General features: G+C 38.0%; 1 protein-coding gene across 5 annotated transcripts in view; it reads right to left on the reverse strand.

Moving 5' to 3' along the window:
* The window catches only part of DDAH1 (dimethylarginine dimethylaminohydrolase 1), a 230,125-nt gene that overhangs the window by 14,840 nt on the left and 189,097 nt on the right, over positions 1-26,188 (reverse strand). For all 5 annotated transcript variants that reach the window (XM_075999706.1, XM_075999705.1, XM_012747558.2 and 2 more), the window contains 3 exons: positions 18,493-18,592; positions 11,261-11,334; positions 10,323-10,442 (listed from right to left, as the gene is read on the reverse strand). In XM_075999706.1, coding sequence (XP_075855821.1) covers positions 10,323-10,442; positions 11,261-11,334; positions 18,493-18,586 — 288 coding nt within the window. In that variant the 5' untranslated portion in view covers positions 18,587-18,592. The remainder of the gene's footprint in view (positions 1-10,322; positions 10,443-11,260; positions 11,335-18,492; positions 18,593-26,188) is intronic.

The raw sequence follows: 26,188 nt of genomic DNA on the forward strand, positions 1-26,188 counted from the left end.
CAATAGAACCATCCAGTGACCATAACTGAAAAATGGGACTTAGAAATATTCTTTTTATTTTGAGACAGAGTCTCACTATGTTGCCTAGGCTAGAGTGCCATGATATCAGCCTAGCTCATGACAACCTCAAACTCCTGGGCTCAAGCGATCCTCCTGCCTCAGCCTCCCGAGTAGCTGGGACTACAGGCACGCGCCACTGTACCCGGCTAACTTTTTCTATTTTTAGTTGTTTGGCTAATTTATTTCTATTTTTAGTAGAGACAGGGTCTCACTCTTGCTCAGGCTGGTCTCGAACTCCTGAGCTCAAGCAATCCTTCCACCTCAGCCTCCCAAAGTGCTAGGATTACAGGCGTGAGCCACTGTGCCTGGCCTAGAAATATTCTTAAAGATTATTGGGCTAATATATTTTGGATGATGAAAACAAGGGAAAATAATAAGTGATTATTAAGAGCAGGGCAATGTTAGTGTGATGATTTTGCAGGAGGGTGGTAGCAAATTTACTTTCAATTTGTTTCTCTTCCATGTCATTATTTTTAAGGATGGTCCAAATCCTAGCATTGTGTCAGGTAGTGGGGAAGTTTTCCCCAGAGGTTGGAGAAAAATTCACGGTCAAAATGTCATTTCTAATTTCGTGTCTATGTTTTACCCTATGCTTTATTAACCTTCAGCCAAGCAACAGGATACTCATCAACACCTACGGCATTTAATACCTGTGATTTCCACAGAGAAACAGTAACCCAAAACTCAACCACTTTCCTTTCAGCTCAACTGACACATTTCTTAATCCCATCAACACCAAAGGTACTCATGTTGGCAAGGCCTAGAGTATCACGCAGGTCATGCTGTGATGTGCAATTTCAGCCCATGAAACAGAAATCATCCTGGATTTTTTTTTTAATCTTTTGCTAAAATCAATTCAGCCAAGAAACAATCTGGAATTGCTAGAGATGGAGGGCATGCAAATATTGTTGAGGTGTTTTCTTGGTGGGCCTTGAGAGTGAGTACAGATAAAAATAAGTGGAAAAGGACAAAGGACAGAGACTCCAAATTTGAATGCGCACTGATTCCACTGCTGCCAATGGAAACTGAAATGGAAGCCAACCCCGTTAGTGTCTTACAAGCTCAGACATCGGATGCCTACCAGAACTGCTGTCAGCTGGACATGTCTGAGTAGCAATCAGTTCCCAAAATGTGAAGCTAGGTCACTGAAATCCACCAACATACTTTTTTGCCCAGTGGTTTGTTCCTTTGTAGAAGATGGGGAGAACTCAGTTTGTGGGGAAAGGGAGAGTTTGAACTCTCTTCCAAAAATTCTACCAAGGGTACTACTGCATTCTTGCTGCATTCTGGCAGTTATTTCTTAAGTCATTTTGTTTATCTGTGTCCCCCAGGGCCAACTGCAGTGCCTGGCACAGAACAGGAGTTCTGTAATTATCTGTCAAAGTGTGTATCTGATCTCTTTTCTCCCTTTAAAGTCGATCAGCCACAATGTTCTGTTACTTCTTTAAATGGGCCTCACTTTCTGCACTGCCATTTCCACCTTTGTGGCTACTTTCCTAGTCCAGATCCTTCTCTCATTTATTCATGGGCTTTGTGATGGCATCTAACTCGTTTAGGAGTAATCTTTATTCTTGTTAAATCGTTACAGGCACAGTGCCAGACAGCTCTTTCTGAAAGAACACCTTCAGATTTTATGCCTCTGCTAAAAAATTTTGTGTGCCCACCCCCCCCCCCCACAGCCCACAGATAAGAAAACCCCTTCTTTCCCTGCATACAGCCCCCACCCAGCCATTGTCTATTATAGAATAGATATGCCCCCAGGTTGTCCTGTTTGTAACGACCACTACTCCTTTGTGCCAGCCTATGGCTCATGTTCATTCAGGTCCACTCAGGCTTGGACTCCTGCCTCTGGTGACTGTTCCCTCCTCAGAACTCCTGCCACCTTTACTAGGACCCTGAGCCCTTTAATAGGCACTTAGCTTGTGCTGCACTGTGACAATATTTATCTTTTAATATTCTCTCCCGTTTTTTCGGCAAAATCGGAGTAGCCTTGAGGGCAGAGATTATTTCTTACCCATCTCAGTATCCCTGTGCTTGGGCTAGTATCTTTCACATAGTTGCTGCTCAATAAATCCTATTGCTGTATGGTGCTCAGGAAACACACAAGCTTCAAGTTCAGTGGTGATCTTTTTTTAATTGCAGTTTTAAAAGTCTTGTTGAGTAAAAGGCAATAAGAAGAAGTTATGGAAACCTTAGCTTTTTTTCTCAGATTTTTATGTATGAATTAGAAAATCATGTCATTTGTTAGATATCCAACTTAATAGTATGTAATATATTAATATATGTAATTGAAGCTTCCTCTGAGAAAACGGAATGAGGTTGGAGTCTTCTGTGGTTTTCTGTCTTTAAACAGGCATAGAAATGTTGCTAAGCACAAACAGCTATAAAGATATTCCATTACTTGCAGGAACTCAAAGGACAATATCAGAGCAGTTGAGAGTCTACAATGAACCCACTTTGAAATTATCCTTATTGCTATTGTTTTATAATTATACCGTTGCTACTTTTTCCCAAGTGGTTGCTGCCCCCTTTGTTTAAGACATGGTCCTCCACCTTGACTTGCTGTCATGAAATTTCCATGGGAGGAAATAACACTCTGATTTTGTAGTGAAGTGGATTCAACTTTGTTCTTTCAAGAAGACCGAGTACAGGAGACAGGGGTCACACAGGGACAGCTGGAGGCAGAGCCAGAATGACAATCCATGAACTGGATTCTAAGTTCTTTTCTTTGCCCTCATAGTCATTTTGGCCCCACAGACACTATGCTTCTTTAGTAAAATCAACATATGGTTATTTTAAAAAGTAAGTTCTCTAATATTAGTAATGATGTCAAGTTTAACTTTTTCTTTCTTTAAGGCACAAATCTTTACACATCAAGATCAGGTTCTCTTGTTAGGTTTTTCTCTGTGTGTGTTGGGGGAGGAAGTATGGAAATATGAGTCAAATGCAAGTTTCCTATTCTCAGCAAATAATTGCATTAGTGATTTTTGGGTAACTTGAGTATTTTAATGAGGAATTTAGACATGCCAAATGGATTGAATGATGGCATTTAAATTATGAACCAGTTAGGTATTATATTTCAAGTTTATATTATACAATGTTGAATTCTAGGCAGCAGAAAGGTAAGGAGCTTCTAGCTTACTGTGGCTTTAACTTGGACACTTTCTTTACTTTTACTGCTACTCTAATTGGAATATGTTATTCTGCACCTATGTTACATAGGGGTTAACTTCTTCAGGTGTATATTACTCAGGATTCTAAAATAGGTGCTTTTGGAAGTTGCAAGTATCCTTGAAGGCAGTGGTCTCAACTTGGCCTGGGCATCAGAATCATCTACAGAGCTTTCCAAAAATGCAGGTACCTAGGTTAGATACCAGACGTGGAACACCAGAATTTTCTGAGATAAGCCCAGAATGGTGTATTTTTAGGAAGCTCCTTAGATTATTTTAAACCACACCTCTCACTAGGAACCATTCATTTAAGGTCACTTACGGACTTTTCCTTGTATATGCAAGAGTCTTGGGTGGAAAGGCCCCTTAAGAGGCCATGTGCCCAACTGTTGGACAGATGCTTGACTTACCTCTACAATATCCCATAGAGTCAGTTGAATACTTTTTGATGTTCTATTGTATAATAGACAGAATGAATAGTATTATACTTTAAATATAATTTCTTTCTTTCTTTCCTTTGATATTTTCTTGAAAGCCCAAAAGAAAAAAAGAAAACCACATTATTCCCTTTCTCCTACTTGGCCTATTTTGCCTTCTTCTTGCTTTAGGACTAGTGCTAAAATTCAGCAAGGCTGTTTTGGTCTCACAGCTTCAAATTATTTATTGCCTCATTATGCCAAAGCATTTTATTTTGGCCACCCTAGCCTTGTTGGCATACAGCTCTGGGAATATTGTCAGATAAAGCAACTGCTGCCAGGAAAAGGAGTATAAACAGTTGTTACAAATTCAGAAGCTATTTGGTTTTGTGTTTTAATTTCTTAATGCAGGCATGGTAGATTTTTTAAAAAATCATTGTTTTGTGGATCTGGTGAATACAACTGGAATGGAAAACCAGATAATAAGACTAAATTAAACCTACAATGGGATTGTCAATATGCTTTTCATAGCAAAGATCCAAAGTGGAAAATCTTGGGGCTACACACTATAATTCCCTGTGACAACAACTAAAAATGCAAAGTCTTTATTTTTCCATTTCAATCACCCTGTTGATACTCGTTGGTTTTCATTTAGACTTTTGGGTTTTGCTACTGCTGTTCTAGTTGTCATTAAAGGAAATTCCAGGCAATAAAAAACATACAAAATCCAAACACGTTAAGGGTTTTTCCATGTTCATTTTTTATATGACCATCTATAAAATAACATGGACATTTTTGGACATAAACATCAATGCTGAAGCTGAGTCAAAACAAGAGGAAATACTGTCTGAGTGATCGCTATTATGTAGTTAGTCATTCAAAAGGAAAACAGGCTGTGTGCTACGCAGTTTAAATGAGCTATGAAGCAGCTCTAGTCTTTATTCAAGGAATCTTACAAATTCAGTTAGCTATTTCAGGAAGTAGACGACAAACCTAAAAGACACTTCCATTGAGATGCATTGTGAGCATTTTAATTTAAAATTACAAGTCCATTGGAATTCCACCTACTGTATTGTATTTCAGCTCAATTTACATGACAAAGACACCAAAAAAATAGAGTGGTGATCTCATAATTCTTTTCTTACCACGTCCTTTTATTAATAGTATTTTTTTTTTTTGAGACAGAGTCTCACTCTGTTGCCTCAGCTAGAGTGCTGTGGCATCAGTCTAGCTCACAGCAACCTCCTGGGCTCAAGCAATCCTTCTGCCTCAGCCTTCTGAGTAGCTGGGACTACAGGTATGCCCCACCATGCCCAGCTAATTTTTTCTATATATTTTTAGTTGGCCAATTAATTTCTTTCTATTTTTAGTAGAGATGGGGTCTCGCTCTTGCTCAGGCTGCTTTTGAACTCCTGACCTTGAGTGATCCTCCTGCCTTGGCCTCCCAGAGTGCTAGGATTACAGGCATGAGCCACCACGCATGGCCTAGTATTTTTATTCAAAGTATTTTTAGATGATAATTTACTGTTATACAGAAGAACAGAAATATTAATTTAAAAGGCCACTAAACAAAACTGTAGATATACTGCATAAATATGTACAAATATAAAGTCTCAAAAAATTAAAAACAAAACAAGACAAAGACAAATAAACTGGTTTCTGGCATGCGGTTGGTAAGGTGAGAAAGCTCCTTCTGCAGCCCAGCCAGCAGAGGGCACAACCCCCTGGCTGGTCAGTGCTGTGGTCCCTCCCAGGTTGGGTCTGCAGGTTCTTCCTCTGATTAGTTTTCAGCTACAGGTTACCACCTCCCCCTTCCTCCTTCACTTCCTTTCTTCCTTCTCTAGCCCCCTTCATCTTTCCTGCTTTTTCCCCATCAGTTGACTGGAAGACTGAATGCTACCAAGGAGACTGAGTTAAAAATCATTACTGAGAATTATTGAGAGTCTCTCTTGAGGCCAGATATTACAATCTATCCTCCTGTGACAAACAGTATGTAATTAATTAATCCAGGTTCTTGGAAAGGAAGGCAATTTGGGAATGGATCTAGAAAAAGAGCGAGGTGAGACATGGTACAAATTTACTCCTTTGAAGTCGAGGGTAAAGCAGGGTTTGGAGTTACACACATCTAGCTTTTGGAGAATTATTTCTGTAAGTCAATCATAGCCCACTTCCAATACTGTAATGTGTGTATTTTTCCTAAACTTTAAAAAATTAAAATATAACATACAAAGTGGCCCTTTGGACCATGACTCTTCCCCTCCTTCTTAAAATAACCACTATTCTGACTGCTAACAGTACAGAGTAGTTTTACCTCTTGTTTAACTTTATACCAATGAAAGAACAGAATATGTATTCTTTGGAGATTGGCTTCTTTTGCTTAAATTATTTTTATGAGCAGCAGTTCCAGCTGTGGAGCAAGGGAGTTCTCATCTTTGAAAAGGCAAACATTCCTTCTGGAAGAGTACAAGTAGGTTTAATGTTTGTGCATGAATTAAGTTATCTTACATTATTTTCTTTTGTAGGTAGAGGGGCAGGATGAAAGTGGTAGCTGTTCAGGGCCATGAAGAGAATGATGGAATGTGTGGGAGAAAACTATGGAAAGTGCAGGTTGCTCTAAAGACTAATTTTGGTTAAATAATAGTATTTCCAGGATCAGACTTGATGTTAAATATCATTAGGAATTTGTTCAAATCAACCTAACCTCCAGTACATTGGCCATATTGATGGTTAAATGAAGTGATAATATGTATTCCTTTCTTCTTTCCCTAGGTTGGCACCCTGATCACCCAGTGTTCTGAAATTTTTAGCAGAGAGCTTATAAAATTTTCCTAGATGGATGATTTCACTTAAATATACAATGCATACACTATTAAATCTACTATAACCTAGAGAGATATGATGACTGTCTCCATAAGAACTCATTTCATTAACCAAGAATAGATTGTAACCCATCACAAAGTGTTTCAAATGCAATAAAACTATCCAGAAACCCTTTGGCTGTCAGCTTTACATGAATATGTAAGAAGTAGTTTTTAGACTCTGAAGGAATCAAGTACTGAGAGTAGTGACAGATGTGGGAAGTATTCAAGCTTTCCGTGTGTGGCACAGGAAGGCACAAATCACCTTTGTTTAAATAATAAATATGCTCTTTAAAGAGATGCCAGGGACTTCTGTACAGAGAGGCAAGAACTGAGACATCAAAGTTTGCAAGGTTAAAAATAGGTACCTGGGACCAAACTCACACCTCTCCTGAGAATGTTCAGATCCTGGATATGAGCAAAAAATGAGAAGAGGGGAAATGGTTGGAGAGAGAGGGGAGGAGGAAAGGAAGCTCGGCTAGAACCAATCCACAGTAAATTAATTAGGAAATGTTTTCCAATAGAAAAAGAATGGGTATAGAATAGGTGGGCAATTGGGGTAAGGGTTCTGGAACCACGAGATCCTATTTGAAATGCTTACTTCATCAGTAAGCATTCATTATTTTCACCTGTAAGCGGGAAAAATAAAACCAATAATACTTTTATTACCTTTAAATTATGTATCTGTCTCTAACCATCTGTCTGTCTTCCTACCTGTCTATAATAACATAGAGTATTTAAATCTCCACATCAGTTATAGTCCTTACCTATTATCAATTTTATTGATGGTTCTATTAATAATACAGGAGCCAAACTATGCTCAAATAAATAAGCAGCTCAATTCAGCTAAATTTGAGTTTCACCAACCTATTTCCAACCTGAGATGTCAGGGAGATCTCATTCTTCTCTGGTTCAGTCTGTCCTCCTGCTTCCACTGCAAGGTAAGAGGACTTTTTTGATGCTAGGAACATGCCAGGTGGGCATTTGCCAACTCCACAGGCCCATGGTTAGGCAGTACATTTGCTGATGGAAAATACGATCTCCAAAGAATGCCTTTCTAGCTAGTAAGGATTATTTATAGCTTCTGACACAGAAGGTTTCAAGAAGAGAACGAACATCATTATTGACACTAACTCAAATGAACTCCACAGGAAGGACTATAAAGTCCTCATAGGATGCCCTGAAGAGATGTGGTCTTAGAGAACTTGACGATGGGAGGGGAAAGGATGAATGGAGAAATGGGGGTGAGTTGCCAAGGCATGCAATAGATTTGAGGTTTAGCTTTCTTTTTCTAGGGCATCTGTGTGCTTCTTCTTCTGACTGCTGGGTCTTCCTCCTCCAGCTGTTTTTTTCTGCCAAAGGAATGCTGGTCCAACATCTCTGAAGCAATGCAGAGCCTTCTGCTCAAAGACCTGTGGGCACACAGACTCCAGCTTCACAGTGATAATCTTATCTGCCTCACTTTTAAGTTCCTATCTCTTCAGACCTCACCTGCATCCAATGGTGCCTCCAGAAGCCCACAAGAAAAGTGTTTATTAGTGGGGCTGGTTTGCTCACATCTCATAAATGTACTTTGCTCAGCCTGTGCTTATGCTGAGTCCTCACCTGAGAATTCTCTCTCACTGAATCCCACCCTAACAAACGCCACCAATCCTTCAAGACTCACAGCTAGCTCTACTTCTGTCCACAAAGCCTCCTCTGATTATCCGGCCCTCAGGGAGCTCACACCTCTCCTCTGAACTGTGAAGAGCAGTTAGGGCCTATTTCATAAAATAGTGCTAGGGCCTATTTCGTACAACAGTGCTAATTAACCATGTTGTATGACATATTATTTTGTTATATGTTATTATAGTTTCTCTAGACTATTTTTTTTTGAGTTACGGACCTACTGAAGTAGGGACTAAGCTATTTGAGTCGGGGATCTAATCTACGCAGAATGGCAGAGAGGTTACTTTTTCTAGTTTGTCTGCCCAGAAGGGGGTTCTTTCCACAAAGGCATGATATAAGCCAACTTAAGCCCTCTTCTTCCCTTGTAATTGATTTCAGACATGTGCAGACCAACCTACCTGCCATGGATAGTTACCACAGTTAGTCCTTAAGGAGAAAAATGATCTTCCTAGACCCCCTGAGTGACACCATTCATCAAATACTTTCTTTTAAGATACAATCTTTTTTATATGCAGAAAGTTGACATAGCCTTTCAGATAAACCAGAACAAAAGACATTCTCTAACCACCATCATACAAATCACATTCTGAGAGACTGTTCAGCAACAATTAATAAACTCCCTACAAATACAATCAAAGTCATGGTTGGGTAAAGGGGGAAGAAAGTCCAGGTGAGCTGGCTGAAGGAGTTGCAGACAATGTGGATAGGAAATTCAGCTTAATGATTGCATCCAGACAAATCTCACCAAGTTTAGCACTGAAATTTAGAACAGTAAAAACCTGAAAGGGCCTGGGTGCGGTGGCTCATGCCTGTAATCCTAGCACTCTGAGAGGCCAAGGCAGGAGGATTGCTCAAGGTCAGGAGTTCAAAACCAGCCTAAGCAAGAGCAAGACCCCGTCTCTACTAAAGATAGAAATAAATTAATTGGCTAACCAAAATATATATATAAAATTAGCTGGGCATGGTAGCGCATGCCTGTAGCCCCTCAGCAACTTGGGAGGCTGAGGCAGAAGGATTGCTTGAGCCCAGGAGTTTGAGGTTGTTGTGAGCTAGGCTGACGCCACAGCACTCTAGCCTGAGCAAAAAGTGAGACTCTGTCTTAAAAAAAACAAACAAAAAAACAAAAAAAAAAACCCCTGAAAGGGCATACAAATTTGCTGTATGCCATGGGGTACACAGATGTGCTTTCTTTGCCTAAGAGGAGTTTCTGGTTTGGGTCCTTCAATAAGTCATGTATGTTGATGTGCAAGACTAGCTGGGAGGAAGGGGCTGCAGTTCCCACCTACTGTATAGTATTAGCCTGTGACCTAGGGCGAGTCACTTGATCTCTTTTCTCATCTGCAAAATGGAGATAATACCTCATTCACTGATTCATCCCTTTACCAGATACGGGTTAAGGACCCAGTGTGGGCCAAGCACAAAGGAGCATGACAGTGAGCAAAACAGACATGGTCTTTGCCCTTAGGGGGAGTTCAGATCACCTCATAGGGTTGAAGTTACAGAGAAGAAAAGTGTCTTTGAACTGGGAAGCACCGTAACAGCAGAGATTCTTCCTCATTACCAATAACTTCTACTCACGGTCTAGCTATGTAACCCTGGGCAAGCCTAATTTTTCTGGGTGTTCCCATTCTCATCTATAAAATGAGGAAATTTCCTGTTATAAAATTTAATTATTCCAAATGCACATGAAGAAGTTAAGCTTTCTAGGTACTTTTGAATCATGGCTTTATGAAAGATTATGAAATAGTCCAGACACACCAAAAGGATAGGAATAATAAAACAAACCCTGTGTACCTACTCCCCAGCTGGAGAGAAAACATCACAAGGAGCTCTAACTGGCGGCCTGCCCTCTTTTCCCCAGAGGAAATAACTGTGATGAGTTTGGTGTTCATTGTTCCGAATCATGGCCTTTCAGGAAACCTGATGTGCAACTAAAAATGGTTCCCCAAAGAAGAGTTCTTCCTACACTACGGTGTTTCTGGTTCCTGGTGAATGCCAAGTCACAACAGTGCACATCACAGAAGCTCAAGTACCAGCCTGTTCTCTCTCCCTGCCAACCTTGCTTGCTGTTCATCCAGCAGACAGAATTAGAAAAACCCTGTGGCAGGCACTGCCTGCTGCATTTAGAAGGACTATAGTTTTGTAGTTACCTTGAGGGCCTTCTGTGCAGGTTCACTAGACCCAATTGCAATGAGGTTAGGCCCAGCCATGCTGCAGAAACTCTTCAGATGCAAAGTATCAGTCACCGGGACTGTGGAGACTGCATAGTCCTATGGAGACAACAGAAAAACAAGCAATTTAGTATTGCAGAATAATTCTAAAACCGATTAAAAACTTGCCTGAACCACACCTGCTTCTCTGAAAGCTGCCAGGGGCCCTGAATATCTGGAAGAAAAACCGGGACCCAGTTGGGTATTGCCAGTTAAATGAAGACTGCATCAAAGAAGAAAGTGCAGAGCTTCCGTCCAGATGGGTGACTAAGGCAACATCTTTGCCAGCTCTTTGATTTATGGAGTGGGCTACTCTGGGAGGGTGTGTTTGAATATCCTGTACACACTGTGGCTCAGCTGGAGCCTCACATCCTCATAGGGAACAGACCTTCCTGGGAGTTATGTCCTTTCCTAAGCAGTCGGGAGGTCCAATCTATTAATGATCAGTAGAGTAAAGGGACCTCGAGGATGTATGTGCAATACCTGGGACAGTTTCTAGCGCAGAGCAGGCCCTCAAGTACAGGTGACCCCTGATTCTAATCTGAAAAATCTGTATTTCATGTCAGAGTCAGTTGGGTCTCCAGATTTTTTTTAAAGCTGTCAATTGTGCCGGGAACATCTGCCTGGTGACTGTCCGATTATACAGTGGGAGAAAGCAGAAGATGCTCATGCTAACTTTGTTGCTCCTGTGGTAGCCCAATGAAGCTGATTTACTGAGAAATTTGAATTTAATAGCTTTTGGCAAATGTACAAATATTAGGAATTATTTTACAAAGCCAGTGATATATAAACACTATTACTCATCACACTGATTCAATGGTCTATGAATATTTATTAAGTAATTACTTTGTACCAGGCATAAATTATCATTTACCTACCTTAAAAGTATCAGCCAAGATTTCAGCACCTCGTTGATTTGTCCTTTTGGAAAGGCCCACAAAAAATTCTCTGCCTATAACAGATGTCATGGAACATAGTGAGTAGGTGGCACCTGACTGCCCACTATTTCTTTTATCTCTACGTAATGACTTTAAAGCATCACACAGTTCTCTCCTTCCACAGAGGACAGCCTCACTAAAGAGACCCCTGCCTTCTTCACAAAAAATTGATTTCAAACTATCGCCCTTAAAAATAAACTCTTCCAAATTCATAAAGACAGAAAGTAGAATGGTGGTTTCCAGGACCTAGTGGGAGGGCGAAATGGGGAGTTATTGTTTAATGAACACAAAGTTTCAGTTTGGGAACTGAAAAAAGTTCTGGAGATGCATGAGGGTGGTGAGTGCCCAGCAATGTGAATGTAGTTAATGCCTCTGAACTGTACGCTTAAAAATAGTAGATTTTATGTTATGTATATTTTACCACAATAATGAACTTTTTTAGCCTGAAGAATCTTAGGGGGGAATAAAGAATGAACTCTTTATTTAGGCAATAATAAAATTAAACACAGTAATAATCTATAATCAGAAATTAAGTAACAGCAGTGACAAGTTAGCAGTACAACAGGCCTTTAAATAACATTGTTTTGTTCAATATCAGTTCGTTTTAATGTCTATGAGAAAAAAAAAAAATCAGCTCCTGCCCAGAGCCACTGTCTGTGTGGAGCTTGCCTGTCCTCCCGATGTCTGCATGGGTTTTCTCTGGGTGCCCCGGTTTCCTCCATACCCCAGAGCTGTGCATGTTAGGTGAACTGGTGTGTGTAAACAGTCCCAGTCTGAGTGAGTGCGGGTGTGTGAGAGTACGGGTGTGTAACGGATGGCATCCTGGCCAGGGCTGGTGCCTGCCTTGTCCCCTGAGTTACTGGGATAGGATCCAGTCAACCCAGGACTCTGAACTAAGAGAAGCAGGTTGGAAAATGAATTGGATACAAATTATTGTAAAACAAGAATTCATAAAGTCTATGGTTGTTATAGAGATGCACAACAATAAATGACGTGATGTGAAAGCGCTCAGCTTTGTGACTGTTTATTTTTGATCTGTGTGGTGGGAGGAGATGCTCCTTAACATTTTCACTTTGCAAACAGTCATTCCTTGACTTAACCCACCACCATTCCAACTGCTATCACTCACTGATTTACCAAAAATTGGGTAAATAATTCTCCTACTTGTTTTTATCCATCTTTCTTAAATGTTATGTGTGGCTCACATTTATTTCAATGTTTAATATTAGAAGCATTTTGGGGTCTTTATTTAGAAGTTTGGTGATGTTTTCATGACCACAAATATGAGGTAGGAACTTAACTCTTGTTTATATCAATTAGCCTATGGTAAAATTGGTTTTGTTATATGTCATTTTGCTTAAAGTTGCAGCTTCCAAGAACCTATCAACCGTGTTAAGTGAGAACTTATTGAACTATCTTTTTACTGCCGCAAAGATCATCTAGACATTCCTGATGAGTTCAGATCCCTTTTCTTCTAATGATCTTGTGAAGCCTGAAGAAACCATCTGGGTGAAGCAAGTTTAGATCAACTGGTCTTCAGGTTTGAACTCTAAGAGCTCAGTCTTTAAAACTAGACATTCATTTATTTCAATTAAAACCATCAAAAGATAGATACTTATCTACAAACCGCAAATGTTTCGGAAAATGGAACTCTCTTCTTATTTGACTTTTCTGAAATTCTGCAGTTTTTCTAGTTAGAGGCAAAATACTAGATAAAAATGGCCTCTTCGTTACAGGCAAACAATTATAGTAGATGGGGTAAGGAAATACATAAATGTGGGGATTCTCATCTTCCCTTAATTCCTTAGAAAAGAATTCCACATGAAATGTAGGAAAAAAATATTCAAAGAGAAATATTTATCTTTTTGCCTCAAAACATTATGGTAAACTAGAAGAAGGGTAGCCTTGTGGAGGGAATTGTTGATAGACTTTACAAATGTTATAACTTTAATTTTCATAATGTCCTTATAAAAGGACATAGGTCAAATGATGTTATGACAAATTCCAAGGACTTATGCTGTTAGCAGACACAGGAATCTTTTGTGGCACAATGACAATTTTTTTTGTTAATGGTATGATTGTGTTGTCCCTTAGGAAAACTCACTATATAAACATCAAAATTTAAGTTAGGGAGAGGTCATTTACTTAACAAAAATATTACTCACTGGGTTAAAAGAAAGTCAGCTCCAATGAAAAAACTCGAATTTCTTTAATTCTTTCAAGATAAAAATAAATTTATATGTTAGATTAATAACAAATTTTAAGAAAAATATTTAATGCATTAAGCAAGTTTTAACAAATTTATAGGGCAATATGCATATGATTTCCATTTTAAAAGACTAAAGTGTGATAAGAAAGTACAAAGACAATCATGTTGCTTCTCTCTTTAAAGTAAGCTGGCGGTATGTTGGATGAGAGCCCCTAAATGACCTTCCTGATGGAAACAACTAAAATGCTGAAATTGACATATTTTTTTTTTTTTTTTTGGAGACAGAGTCTCACTTTGTTGCCTAGGCTAGAGTGAGTGCCATGGCATTAGCCTAGCTCACAGCAACCTGAAACTCCTGGCTCAAGCAATCCTACTGCCTCAGCCTCCCAAGTAGCTGGGACTACAGGCATGCGCCACCATGCCCGGCTAATTTTTTCTATATGTATTAGTTGGCCAATTAATTTCTTTCTATTTATAGTAGAGACGGGGTCTCGCTCTTGCTCAGGCTGGTTTCGAACTCCCAACCTCGAGCAATCCGCCCGCCTCGGCCTCCCAGAGAGCTAGGATTACAGGCGTGAGCCACCGCGCCCGGCTTGAAATTGACATATTTTAAAAATTATTCTTTTGGGTTTTATATCTTTTGTATCATTTTCTTCTATGCCAGTTCATGTTTTGGGTTTTCTTCCCCATTCCTACCTCAGTCTTTCATAGGAGAAACCAGGCCAGTTTGTCCTACTGATGTGATTTGGCTGATTACTTCCTCCTGTCATTTAGGATTTACATTGTTCCTTTATCTTTTGCATTTTCAATAAATCAGTAGTTTTGTGTAGGTGGTTAATTAGATTCTCATTCAATTTTTTGTTTTGATAGGACTACTTCAGAGGGGGGTTGTGCCTCTACTATGTCATATTATGGGATACCTGACTGATTGCCACATTTTCAGTGATAATAGAATGATTAGTAGGTTCAGGTGGCATCAGCCTGATTCCTCTATTATAAAGTTTCCCATCGAGATTTCACTTAATGGTTTTGATATCCTTTGTTGGTCATGGCACAGATCTATTATTTTATTAGAGATCTGCATTTACCAGCTGGAATTCTGTAAAGAAAATCTTTCCTCAATCAAGGATTTGGTCAACTTGAAATGGAATTCATAAAGGAAAGACAGGCTAACTGCTTGCATCATTCCTTTTACATATCAGCTATTAGAGTAATGAGTTGGTGCTCCAGAAACTTGTAATAATGGTCAATAAGTTTTTTTTAAAACATCATTTTCCACTAATGAGTCAATTAAATCATAATAGAAATTAGAAGGTATTTAAAACTAAATGATAACAAAAACATTCATCCAAAACAAGAAGGATTCTGCTACAGTAGTATTGGAGGGAAAGTTATACAGCCTTAAATACTTACATTAGAGAAGAAAGTTTCAAAATAAGGAGATAAAATTCCAACTTGAGATGTAGAGAAAAAAGAACAGAATGAAATGAAAGAAATTTGAAGGAAGGAAATAAAGGTAGAAACAGAAAGAAACATTTAAAAGAGAGGGTTTAACAAAGCTAATAATTGCTCCCTTAGAAAGATTAATAAAATTGACAAACCTCTGGGGAAAAAAAAGGCAGAAATTAACCTTACATGAAAAAGGAATATAGCTATAGTTTCTGTCAAGCTTAAACAGATATTATGAAGACATGAATAACTTTATACCTAAAATTTGAAAACTGAGATAAAATAAACTCTTAGAAAATGGAACTCACCAAAACTGAGTCAGGAAAACCTAAATTGTCATATATTAATAATAAAAAAACTCAATAATTTTAAAATCTTCCCACAAAAAAAGCACCCGTGGCTGTTTATAGCTAAGTTCTACTAAAGTTCAAGGAATACAAAATTCAAATAGTACTGATTCCAGAGAATAGAAAAATATGAAATATTCCCTAATAATTGGATGAAGCTAACATAAATCTTTTACCAAAACCAAAGATAACAAGAAAGAAAAAATTATAGGACATGAAAATAATAGTCATAACAAATTAATAGCAAATTAAATCCAACACTGTATTAAAAAGGGAATAAATCATGATCAAGTTTGATTTCATCCCAGGGATGCAAGACTGGTCAAATATCAGAACATCAATTAAAGTAATTAACCGCATCAAAAGATGAAAGAGGAAAATGATATAACCATCCCTTTGAAGCAAATCAGATTTTACTCAATCACTTGAAATTCATTTCCATGTGTTTACCTTAGGGAAATCTTATATATGTTCCTAGGAAATACACACAAGAACTTACATAGCAGCACTGAAGATATTAGGGGGGAAAAAAACAGAAAACATCCAAATATATACCAGTGGTAAAATGAATACATACACTGTGGTGTATTCTTACCACAGTACCACACAACACTGAAAATGAACTATAGCTACACATATCAACTTAGAGCAAAAGTAGAAAAATCCCACTAGAGTTCACATAGTCTGACTCTAATAATATAAAGTTGTAAGACAAGCAAAACTAAACAACATGTGATTTAGGAATACATATATTGAGGTAAAACTCAAAGAAAGACAAAACAATGATTAATACAAAAATTAGGGCAGCGGTTTTCTGAAGCTGGGAAGAGGGACAGGTTGGAGGACCACACAGGGGCTTCTATGGTCCTGGCAATGTTCTAGTTCTTAAGCCAGGCTGTGAGCACCCAGGTGTTCATTTTATTATTGGCCTTTAAACCATACATAAACATTTATAACTCTTTTTTATATACTCTATATTTCACAAAAATAAATAAAAGTAGAGGTAAGTTGATGTCTATTTAAAAGAAATGGGATTGAAACAATTTTTGCCAGTAGCTGGTCGCCTGACTGACAGATTTCACAGTAGGAACTGGAGTTGGGAAGCAGCTTTCCTTCTGTCTACTTCCTGATGTGTTATTAATGAAGCTGTGAGTTAGAGGAAAAAGGGCAGACACAGAGCACACAGCAAGTCCTACAGATTTTGTTTCTTAGCTAACTCTTCTCAATCCAAATATTGAGTGGTAAATGGTTGTACCACGTTGTGAATATAATTAATGCCATTTGAATTGTACATTTAAAAATGGTTCAAATGGCCAATTTTATATTATATATGTTTAACCACACACATACAAAAAAAGAATAAAAGTTGAGTAAAAAATAGGCAGGACCAGGCATTAGGTGTGAATGAAGTGCCAAGCAGGTAAAGATATCCCAATACCATCTCAGTTTTGAACAAAATAACTATTAAGACATTAACGTAAATATTATAAAACAAATTTTAAAAGTCTACAGATAGTATCAAAGGCAAGCCGCAATGCAAAGACTTTAACCAAAAGAAGATTCATAGTGTAAGGTGTGCCTTCACTTTGAGGAGATTTTGGGGGGGGCAGGTCTGTTCAGCTCAACTGTTCAGATAACTAAATGGCTATGAACAAACTTGTTTAAACCATCTTTCAAATCATATTGGTACCTACTTCCAATAAGTTATTCATCATATAGCTATGTTCTGGCAAAAAAGACTTGTATTGTAAGGAAGTGCGATTGACACATCTAGCTTTTCACAAAAGCCTATTTTCTTAGAGAAACAGGCTGTTGTTCTGTGCTGCCAAAAAGAATGAAAGTGCCATCAATGGGAGACACAAAGAATATTCTAAGGGGAACTTACTAGGCAGATTCAAAGAATGCCTGAGTCTGTTGGGCACACCCAGAGCTGAGAATGCGGCGTAGGCCCCCTTGACCCCTTGTTCTGTGTTCCTAGGACTCAGTGGGTATGCAACCCAACCCCTAGAGGCAGGGCCACTGCCTATGACAGGGCAGCACAGGTTGTGCACTGCACAATCCCAGGGAATGCTATTCACACACTCCCTGATAAGAATGGCACCTGTGGAGCTGGCAACACACAGTGGCCCTTCCCATAGGTACAGTACGCGACACTAAGCAAGGAACCACTCAAATGTCACAGGATAAACACCATTTCTCATCCAGGAACATTAATTAAGTCCAATGCAAGTAATACAAAACATTCCTTTTCTATTAAAACAAAGATGGCTACACTTGGTTATATGTACACATGGGATTCAATATAAAATTCACAGCAGCTAAGACATGAGACTTCCAAGAAGCTTCATGTTTTCAGTAGGCCACCTGGGGCTACATTCCCAAATCCCTAAGGAACAGCCTTTGCTGTTAGGGCTACATTGGTGAAACAGCTATTTATTCTCTGACATTTAGGGGAAAATAAGCTCTCACTATAAACCAAAGTTACTATTGATTATCTTGCTCATCAATATAACCAGAATGAATCTGGAGATTCAGATTTTACACACGATTTTACAAAAAACTAATCATTTGATAATAATGAGTTGGAAAGGTTAAATGCTAAAATTATTATTTCTGTAGTAGCTACATTATACATACTGTAAAAACTGATTCTGGCTAGATCAATAATAATATTAGCTATTTATATTTTATTGAGTTCTGCTATTATTCATCTGGCATTAAGCCAAGTTAATTTGCACAGAAAATTATTTAAATTTATCTTGCCATCTGGTAAGAAAATTATTTATAAATGACACTAATCTTGAAGTAAGAATCCTTTCAATATAAACCAGATATGTGGTCACACAATGGGAAACTATGCGACACATAAACTCATGTTTTAGAAGACTATAGTAGAAACAAGATTCATACTCACATAGTGATAATATTCTTATAAAAACATGCAAACATATACATACAAAAGTACTGAAAAGACACACACCTAAATACTGAAGTAATTATATTTGAATGGAAAGTCATTTTTTTTCTTATTGTGCTTTTCTATGTTTCTCAAATACCTTGTATTTAGCATCTGTTACTTTGGTAATTTAAAAAAACTATAATAAAACAAATGAATACAAGCCAGTATGAGAAATATTTTTGGATAGAAAAAATAAATAAAACTATACCCGTGAATAAGACATCTCCACCATCTAAGGTTGCATTTTCATCTTTCATCTCTACTATATTGAGCTGAAGTTTTTCTAATGCTTCTTTCATCATGTCAACCTGTTGAAAAGAAAATGATTCAGATTAATATTCTAACATTTCCTAACAAGAAAATCAACTATCTAGGCCGGGCGTGGTAGCTCACGCCTGTAATCTGAGCACTCTGGGAGGCCAAGGCAGGTGGATCATTTGAGCTCAGGAGTTCGAGACCAGCCTGAGCAAGAGCGAGACCCCATCTCTACTGAAAACAGAAAAAATTAGCCGGGCAAGGTGGCGCATGCCTGTAGTCTCAGCTATCGGGAGGCTGAGGCAGAAGGATCGCTTGAGCCCACGAGTTTGAGGTTGCTGTAAGCTAGGCTGATGCCATGGCACTCTAGCCCAGGCAAGAGAGTGAGACTCTGCCTCAAAAAAGAAAAAAAGAAAAAAAAAAAAAAGAAAATAAACTATCTAAAACTTCTAAACACTAAATCATGCTCACATGTGCACACATACACACACACATACACACCCATCCTCATGAATATATGAATATATGCAGTGTAGTATAGGACTAGTCATGATCCTTTGTAAGAGAAGAAATTATTTGTTAGAAATTACCGATTTGTTCCCTTCTAGTCTAAGGTTGAGTCAATATCATTGTACCTTTTTCTGTAGGAAGGCTGACCAGTTAGGGCACATGAGACAAGGAAGATGGGAGGCAGAGCATCTAATCCTCCTACCCTTGCCAGAAGGTACAAGATTTAATTTTAAACCTTATGTGAGTTATTCATTTAGTCAGAATTAAACATACAGAGAGTAATATATGGAAGGAATATCAATGACAGTAACTAGTAACTTGAAATCTCAACCCATAGAGCAGTCATTGCTTTCTATTCAAATATTTTCTAAAATGTCAGAACATTCACTGCTTCTCTGTAAACCTAAATTGTTACTTTAGTTTATACTCTAACAGTTAATATGATCATCTGTCTTTTAAAATTTAGTTCCCTAGAGGTGATTAACAAACACAACAATTACAATCAAACCAAAGAATATTTGAAAATGAATTTCAGGGAATTTCTATGATTATCCCAGGGTGTGTCTAAAATACAGAGATATTCTGGGATGAATTAGGAAACACTTCTAGTGAGGCTTACTTTGATACAAGAAAAAAAATGTGAAGTGTAACAAATTGACACACTTTAATTCAACTCCTACCAGCAGCTCAACAAAACAATCTAAATATTTTTGAAGGTCTGTAAAACCTTTATCGTGGTAAAGACATACAGTGAAAAGAAATGAATAGGGGCTAAGGGAAAAACAAGAGATCACATCACACTGGGCAAGCAGTTAGTTCTGCCAAAACATAGCACGCTGAGTACACAGAGCGAATTGTCAATGAAGAGTTTACGAGACATAAATATAGCAGAATTACTTCTACAGTAATAAAAATATGGAAATACTTTGACAACAAGCCTGACATTCATGCATTCAAAAAACGGTAAAGAGGATACAAAGTAAAATAAATATATCATCTCATCCTTGTCCTGGAACTCATGTAAAAATTCCACAAACCAGAGTGACTCAGAACAATAAAAATTATTTCCATGGACAAAATGGTCTTAACATTGTAGTAAATACATCCAGTGACCTCTTTTAACAGCAGAATAGGTTTTCCTATGTAATAGGAAGTGGAATCGTTGCTATAGTATAAAAAAAGAGCAAAACATTTACCACGACTTGTTGGGCTACCATGAACCCAAGAAAACACACAACTGTTTCCTCTGGCATCTCTACTTCTGTGTCCATGGAAAATTCACTAAGTTTAGGGAAAGATCATGAGAACTGAGCTACGGTTACTTTTTGTTTCTATTACCAATGCTATTGCTTCTGTTATAACAACATTTCAAAGATTACTAGGAATTCAGCAATAATGTGGATTTTGGTCTGAAAAGTTTATGTATAACTAAGTAACATCTCAACTCAGGAACTTTATTCAACTCTTAACGGTTAAAGAACGGAAATAGACTACTATGTACCAGTTTCAGAAACACTGTGTTTCTTTAAAAAGTCCTATGCTTTTCAAAATTAAAGTTTTAGAGGATAAAATGCTTGTGGTTTTTTAAAAGTTAAAACAGCTGTACTGACATTAAAAAACTGGCTTTTGTGCAGGGGCAGTACTTAAAAAAAAATTCAATCACATCTATGTAAACAAAGTCATCAGGATAGTTCCATACCACAAATGTTGATGATACTGCATTACTTTCAGAGTTAAGCACATGGATGAGTTTTTCAAAATTGTAAACATCAAGTAAACACTTTTGAGAATTACAGGACCATATGGCATCAAATCAGCAGTGCTAAAACCCCAGGGAGATTTCTGGAGAAAAAACAAGAGAGGCTGAACCCAGCAGGCTATCCATTGAGAACCACATACTCTTGGCATAGACAAACTCAGCTGCAAACAGGCCCACTGTTGCCCTGACACACGCGTCTATAGCAAGCCAGCTACTCAGGCAGCTAGGACACTAAATATAACTATAGAAGTGGGAATTTTTGCAGGAAAAGATCCAAGCCATGAGCCTTCAAGAAACTGCCCATTCTGTGGTTACATGGCCATGGTTAATGTTGACTTAATTAACTTTCAAGAGGAAAAAAAATGACTAAATAACACACCCACCTTTCATTGAGACACTAACCCTGCAGAGTGGAACTTAGCATTACTCAGAAAAACCATCAGAACAAACAGTATCAACTCCAAAGCCTGAGTTGAATGGGTCATTTTAGCCCACAAAATTAGAAATAGAAAGCATAAATTAGAAAAACAACCTTAATTAATTTAAACCTCAACTTAAACCTTAAGAGTATGAGTATATACAGTCATTTTCATTCCCTACTGTAAAGGTCTATAAGAATTTTCTTTCTTTCCTTTTCAGCCTGCATGCACTTTGACTTCATTTTTTAAAAAATGTATGCTTACATTTCCTTTTGCCCCATCTTTTCTCCTCCTATCTTTTACCACAGATTTCTTCCCTAGTCATTGCCGCTTCAGACCACCTCTGCTGCTTCCATTCATCCAACCCACCCTTCTTTCTCTTTAAGCAGGTACTAGTTTTAGGGTACAGTTGGCCCTCTGTATCCACATGTTTTCTACATCCCCAGATTCAACCAGCTGCAGATAAAAAATATTTGGGGAAAAAAAAAGAATAAAAATAATAACACAATAAAAAGTAATACAAATAAAAAATACAGCATAATAACTATTTACATAGTATTTATATTATAATAGGAATTATAAGTAATCTAGAGATGATTTAAAGTATAAGAGAGGGTATGCATAGGTTATATGCAAATACTATGCCATTTCATATCAGGGACTTGAGCATCTGTGGATTTTGGTATGGGGGTCGGCAGGGGTAGGGGTCCTGGAACTAATCCCCCTGGTTACCAAAGGATGACAGTCATTATCTTTTCTTTTTTTTTCTCTCCCTCCCTGTTTTTCTTTTTCTTCTGGAGAAAAAGAAATGTTTCTAATGTTAAAAAATGTAGAATTATTTGGATTATGCATTTACAGTCAGTATACTATAAATGTCTGTATAGTTTATTACAAGGGCTGGGGGTTCAAATCCCATCTCTTCTACTTATTAGCCATGGGACCTTAAGTTGTTTAACTTTCTGAGCCTCAGTTGTTTCATCTTTATGGTGGGTGATTTCATAATCAATATCAACTTGTTAGGCTCCTTTTGATCATTTCTTTTTTTTTTTGAGTCCTGGATCCGTGCGTACGTGCATGCACGTGGGCCTCCTTTTGATCATTAAATACATGTAAATCATTTAGCACATAGTAATTGTTGAATAAATAATAGGTATGGCATATTATTTTGATGAATATCAGCATATGGTACACATGGTAACAGATACTTATGCTACAAAACTGGCCCACAAGAAAAAGCTGCTGTTTTTTTTCTTATATTTGGACAAGTCTCATGTGTATTACTACCCCATGACAGATCCTATCTGCTTTCCAGTAAATTAAAATTGTAGTTTTTTTTTTCCTGCAAAGCCAATATAAAGTTAGAATATAAACATTGAGGGCACATTTAAATGGAAATTTAAATTATTCAAATTTGATTTCCTTCCTGTTCCTGGAAGCTGTCACGATATAACCTCTGCTTTGAAGTAGCCCCCAGACGTTTTCCATGAACCGGGAAGTGGGTGCTAGGATGTCCCACAGAACTCAAAAGAGTATCAGCCATGACAATGCAGAATGACCATGGTTACCGAGGACATTGCCTTTCTAAAGAACTCAATCAGGCTAAAGAATTCATTTTCTTTCTTTATACCTGGTCTCCTTTCTTACCTTTCCTAGTTTTACTCTCTTCTTACCTTTATTTATCACTCTCATTTCTGTTCCTTCATTTATCCTGCCATAATTTCATCATTATCTTCTCTTTGCCTTTCACTCCTTTTAGACCCCCATGGTGAGTGGAAAGAATTAGAATAGAGGATTAGAATAGTGGAAAGAATTAGAATAGAGGATAATTAGAAATAATTAGAATAGAGGATTTATCACTTATTAGCGATGTGATTTAGGATAAATTCACCTCTCTGAGCCTCAGGTTTCATGATCTGCAAATGGGATAATGTTTTCTCTCTAACAGGGATTACGTGAGTAACAAGTAAGAAAATACATATAAGGCACTTAGCTCAGTGCCTGGCACAGTGTGCTCAGAACTAGTAGTTGATGGTATTATTATTATTTTGCCCTAAATTAATTGAGTCCTTGGTTTGGATTTTGGCTACCTTTCACAATGAAATAAAAGACAAAAACATACCATTTTCAGTATTAAATATCACTTAAGCTCAATTTTCTTTTTTTCTTGCAAAATCTTCCCCAAACCTAAAATACCGAAAAACCAACATGATACAAAACAAACCTCCTCCAATCTTCCCTTAATATAAAGTAAAACAGAACAAATATAAATGCTTACATAGTTTTACTAGGAAGCTATATTAATAATAACTTGCAACAGCATTGTAATTAGTTTAATATTCTTTATTTAGAGGTGATATTTTCCAGTTGACCCTGTCCCTAGATAACTTTTGCTGCATATTTTCAACAATGCCCATTTTGAATCTTTTACATCTTCACTCTGGATCCTGTGAATGTGTTCCTGAGGCCTGGTGAGCAGATCTGAACTGTGGCTCCGTAAGGAATATGCACCAACCTCTGTTAGCCAAGCTGCTTTCTGTTAGCTGCTTCTGCTCCATGGGCTGCCAGATGGTATGTCTACAAATGTGGCCCTCAGAGTTGGCCTGTCTGTGGCTGACACCTCTCAGTCACCCACAGTTCTGCCATGCACTAGATGCTGTGCCATCACTGCTATCACCTTCACATTTCAAAGCCCACTTAAATTTTCCTAGTTTCTTTATAACCCAACACATTGTAAGAGCTTTAAAATTATATTATCATCCTGTCCTTACTCTGGCCTATCTCCAAAGAGTTGATTAGCAGCAATCTAGCTTTGTGGGTGGTGAGATTGTTTTATTTTCTCAACTTGTTGCTGATTTTGTTTTGCCTTTTAATGTGAAGTGTGATACGTAGATAACGCCGAGGAAGCCTCTCAAGAAGCTGATGTAATGTCTCTAGCATGTCAAGGCACAGCTGGCTTGCAACTTGCTGATGCATCAAAGTCACACTCTGTTGTCCTGGGTCACATTCAAAAGTCCATATTTTATTTCTTTAGACCACTTTCATCTTCTTTGTTAATTGGCACATCTTTGGCCACTGTGACCACTCACTAGTACATTTGGCTGATTTTATGACATTGCTTAATGTTTTATCACACTTTCACATATGTTTTCTCGTGTGATCAATATCTCAGTTCAACAAACATTTGGTGAATGCCAACTTCTTTTTTTTTTAGATTTTTCTTTTTTTAAAAAAAAAGACATGGCTTTTTTTTTTTTTTTTTTTTTTTTTGAGACAAGAGTCTTGCTCTGTTGCCTGAGCTAGAGTGCCATGGCTTCAGTCTAACTCACAGCAACCTCTAACTCCTGGGCTCACGTGATCCCTCTGCCTCAGCCTCCAGAGCAGCTGGGACTACAGGCATGCGCCACCATGTCCGGCTAATTTTTTCTATTTTTAGTAGAGACAGGGTCTTGCTCATGCTCAGGCTGGTCCCAAGTGCCTGACCTCAAGTGATCCTCCTGCCTCGGTCTCCCAGAGTGCTAGGATTACAGGCATAAGCCACTGTTTCCAGCCAAGACATGGCTCTTGTGCCTGAGTTTAACTATCTAGTGGGCAGAAATACCTTCGGAATACCTAGTGACAATAAAATGGAATATTTGTCTTGAGGCTCACAATAACTCTAAAAGGTAGGAAGTATGGACACTAGTATACCCATTTTATATATGAGTAAACTGAAGCTACGGGAGGTTGACTGACTTGCTGAGTTAAGCCTCCTGAGCCCATCCTTATGTTCATTCTACTGTGTGATTATGATTCTGCTGAGTTGTCATCATAGAGCATGGCCCATACCAGAAATGGAGCTTATGCCTTCTGCTTTCTAACTCTGTACATTTAAGTTCACTAGGTATTATGAGATACTGTGCCAAGGTGACTCTGGGTTCCATGATCTCTTCATATCAGAGATGAATGAAATTTTTGTATACTAGGCCTTAGAATGCTAAGTTACAGAGTGATTAAGAACACTAAGCAACATGAACAGAATGTATAAACCACACCAGAATGTTCACTAAGGAAGACTTGCACATTAATTACTACCCTTCAATTTGGGGATGCCTTAGGTTTGTTCAGTGGTTCGTTCCTTAATTTTTCTATGTGTGATGATTAAATTGCTAAAACTAACCAAAACTACAACAAAAAAAGGATCAAAGAGAGGCTGATTATACTAAATGATTTGGTCTTAAAAATTTATAAATAAAAACATACTGGACTCCTGTATTCTAATTTTAGGACAAAGTTCTTCGGAGTAATTTAGTTACCAGTGATAATAGCAAATATTTATGTAATCTTCCTATGTGCCAGGTACTCTACCAACAACTCATATTAACCTTATTTAACCCTTACAACCTAATGCAGCAAGCAAAAGCATTATTTTGGTTTCACAGATGAGGAAACTGAGCCAGACTAGGTATTTAGCCCAGGGTTTCACTGTAAGCAGCAGAGCTAAGATTTCAACTTAGAGGCCAGGTGTGGTGGCACATGCCTGGAATCCTAGCACTCTGGGAGGCTGAGGCAAGAGGATCACTTGAGGTCAGGAGTTCAAGGCCATCCTGAACAGGAATAAGACCCTGTCTCTACCAAAAATAGAAAAAATTGGCCAGGTCTGGTGGTACGTGCCTGCAGTTCCAGCTACTCCAGAGGCTGAGGTGGGAGGTTGCTTGACCCCAGGGGTTTGAGGTTGCAGTGAGCTATGATCATGCCACTGCACTCTAGCCAGGGCAATAGCCAAGACTTTGTCTTAAATAAAGCCCAAAAACCAAAAAACAAAGATTTCACTTTAGAGAGTTTTGCTATGAAGTTTATGCTATTCTTTCCTATACAATATCATCATTAACAAAAAAATTTAGGTATCTACTATGAAACAAAATGAAAACCAATGTTAGAATGACTGTGAGAAGTTATAATACTCTCAAAACCAGATTATGTTC

Source organism: Microcebus murinus, chromosome 2 (assembly GCF_040939455.1).
Source record: "Microcebus murinus isolate Inina chromosome 2, M.murinus_Inina_mat1.0, whole genome shotgun sequence".
Lineage (NCBI taxonomy): Eukaryota > Metazoa > Chordata > Mammalia > Primates > Cheirogaleidae > Microcebus > Microcebus murinus.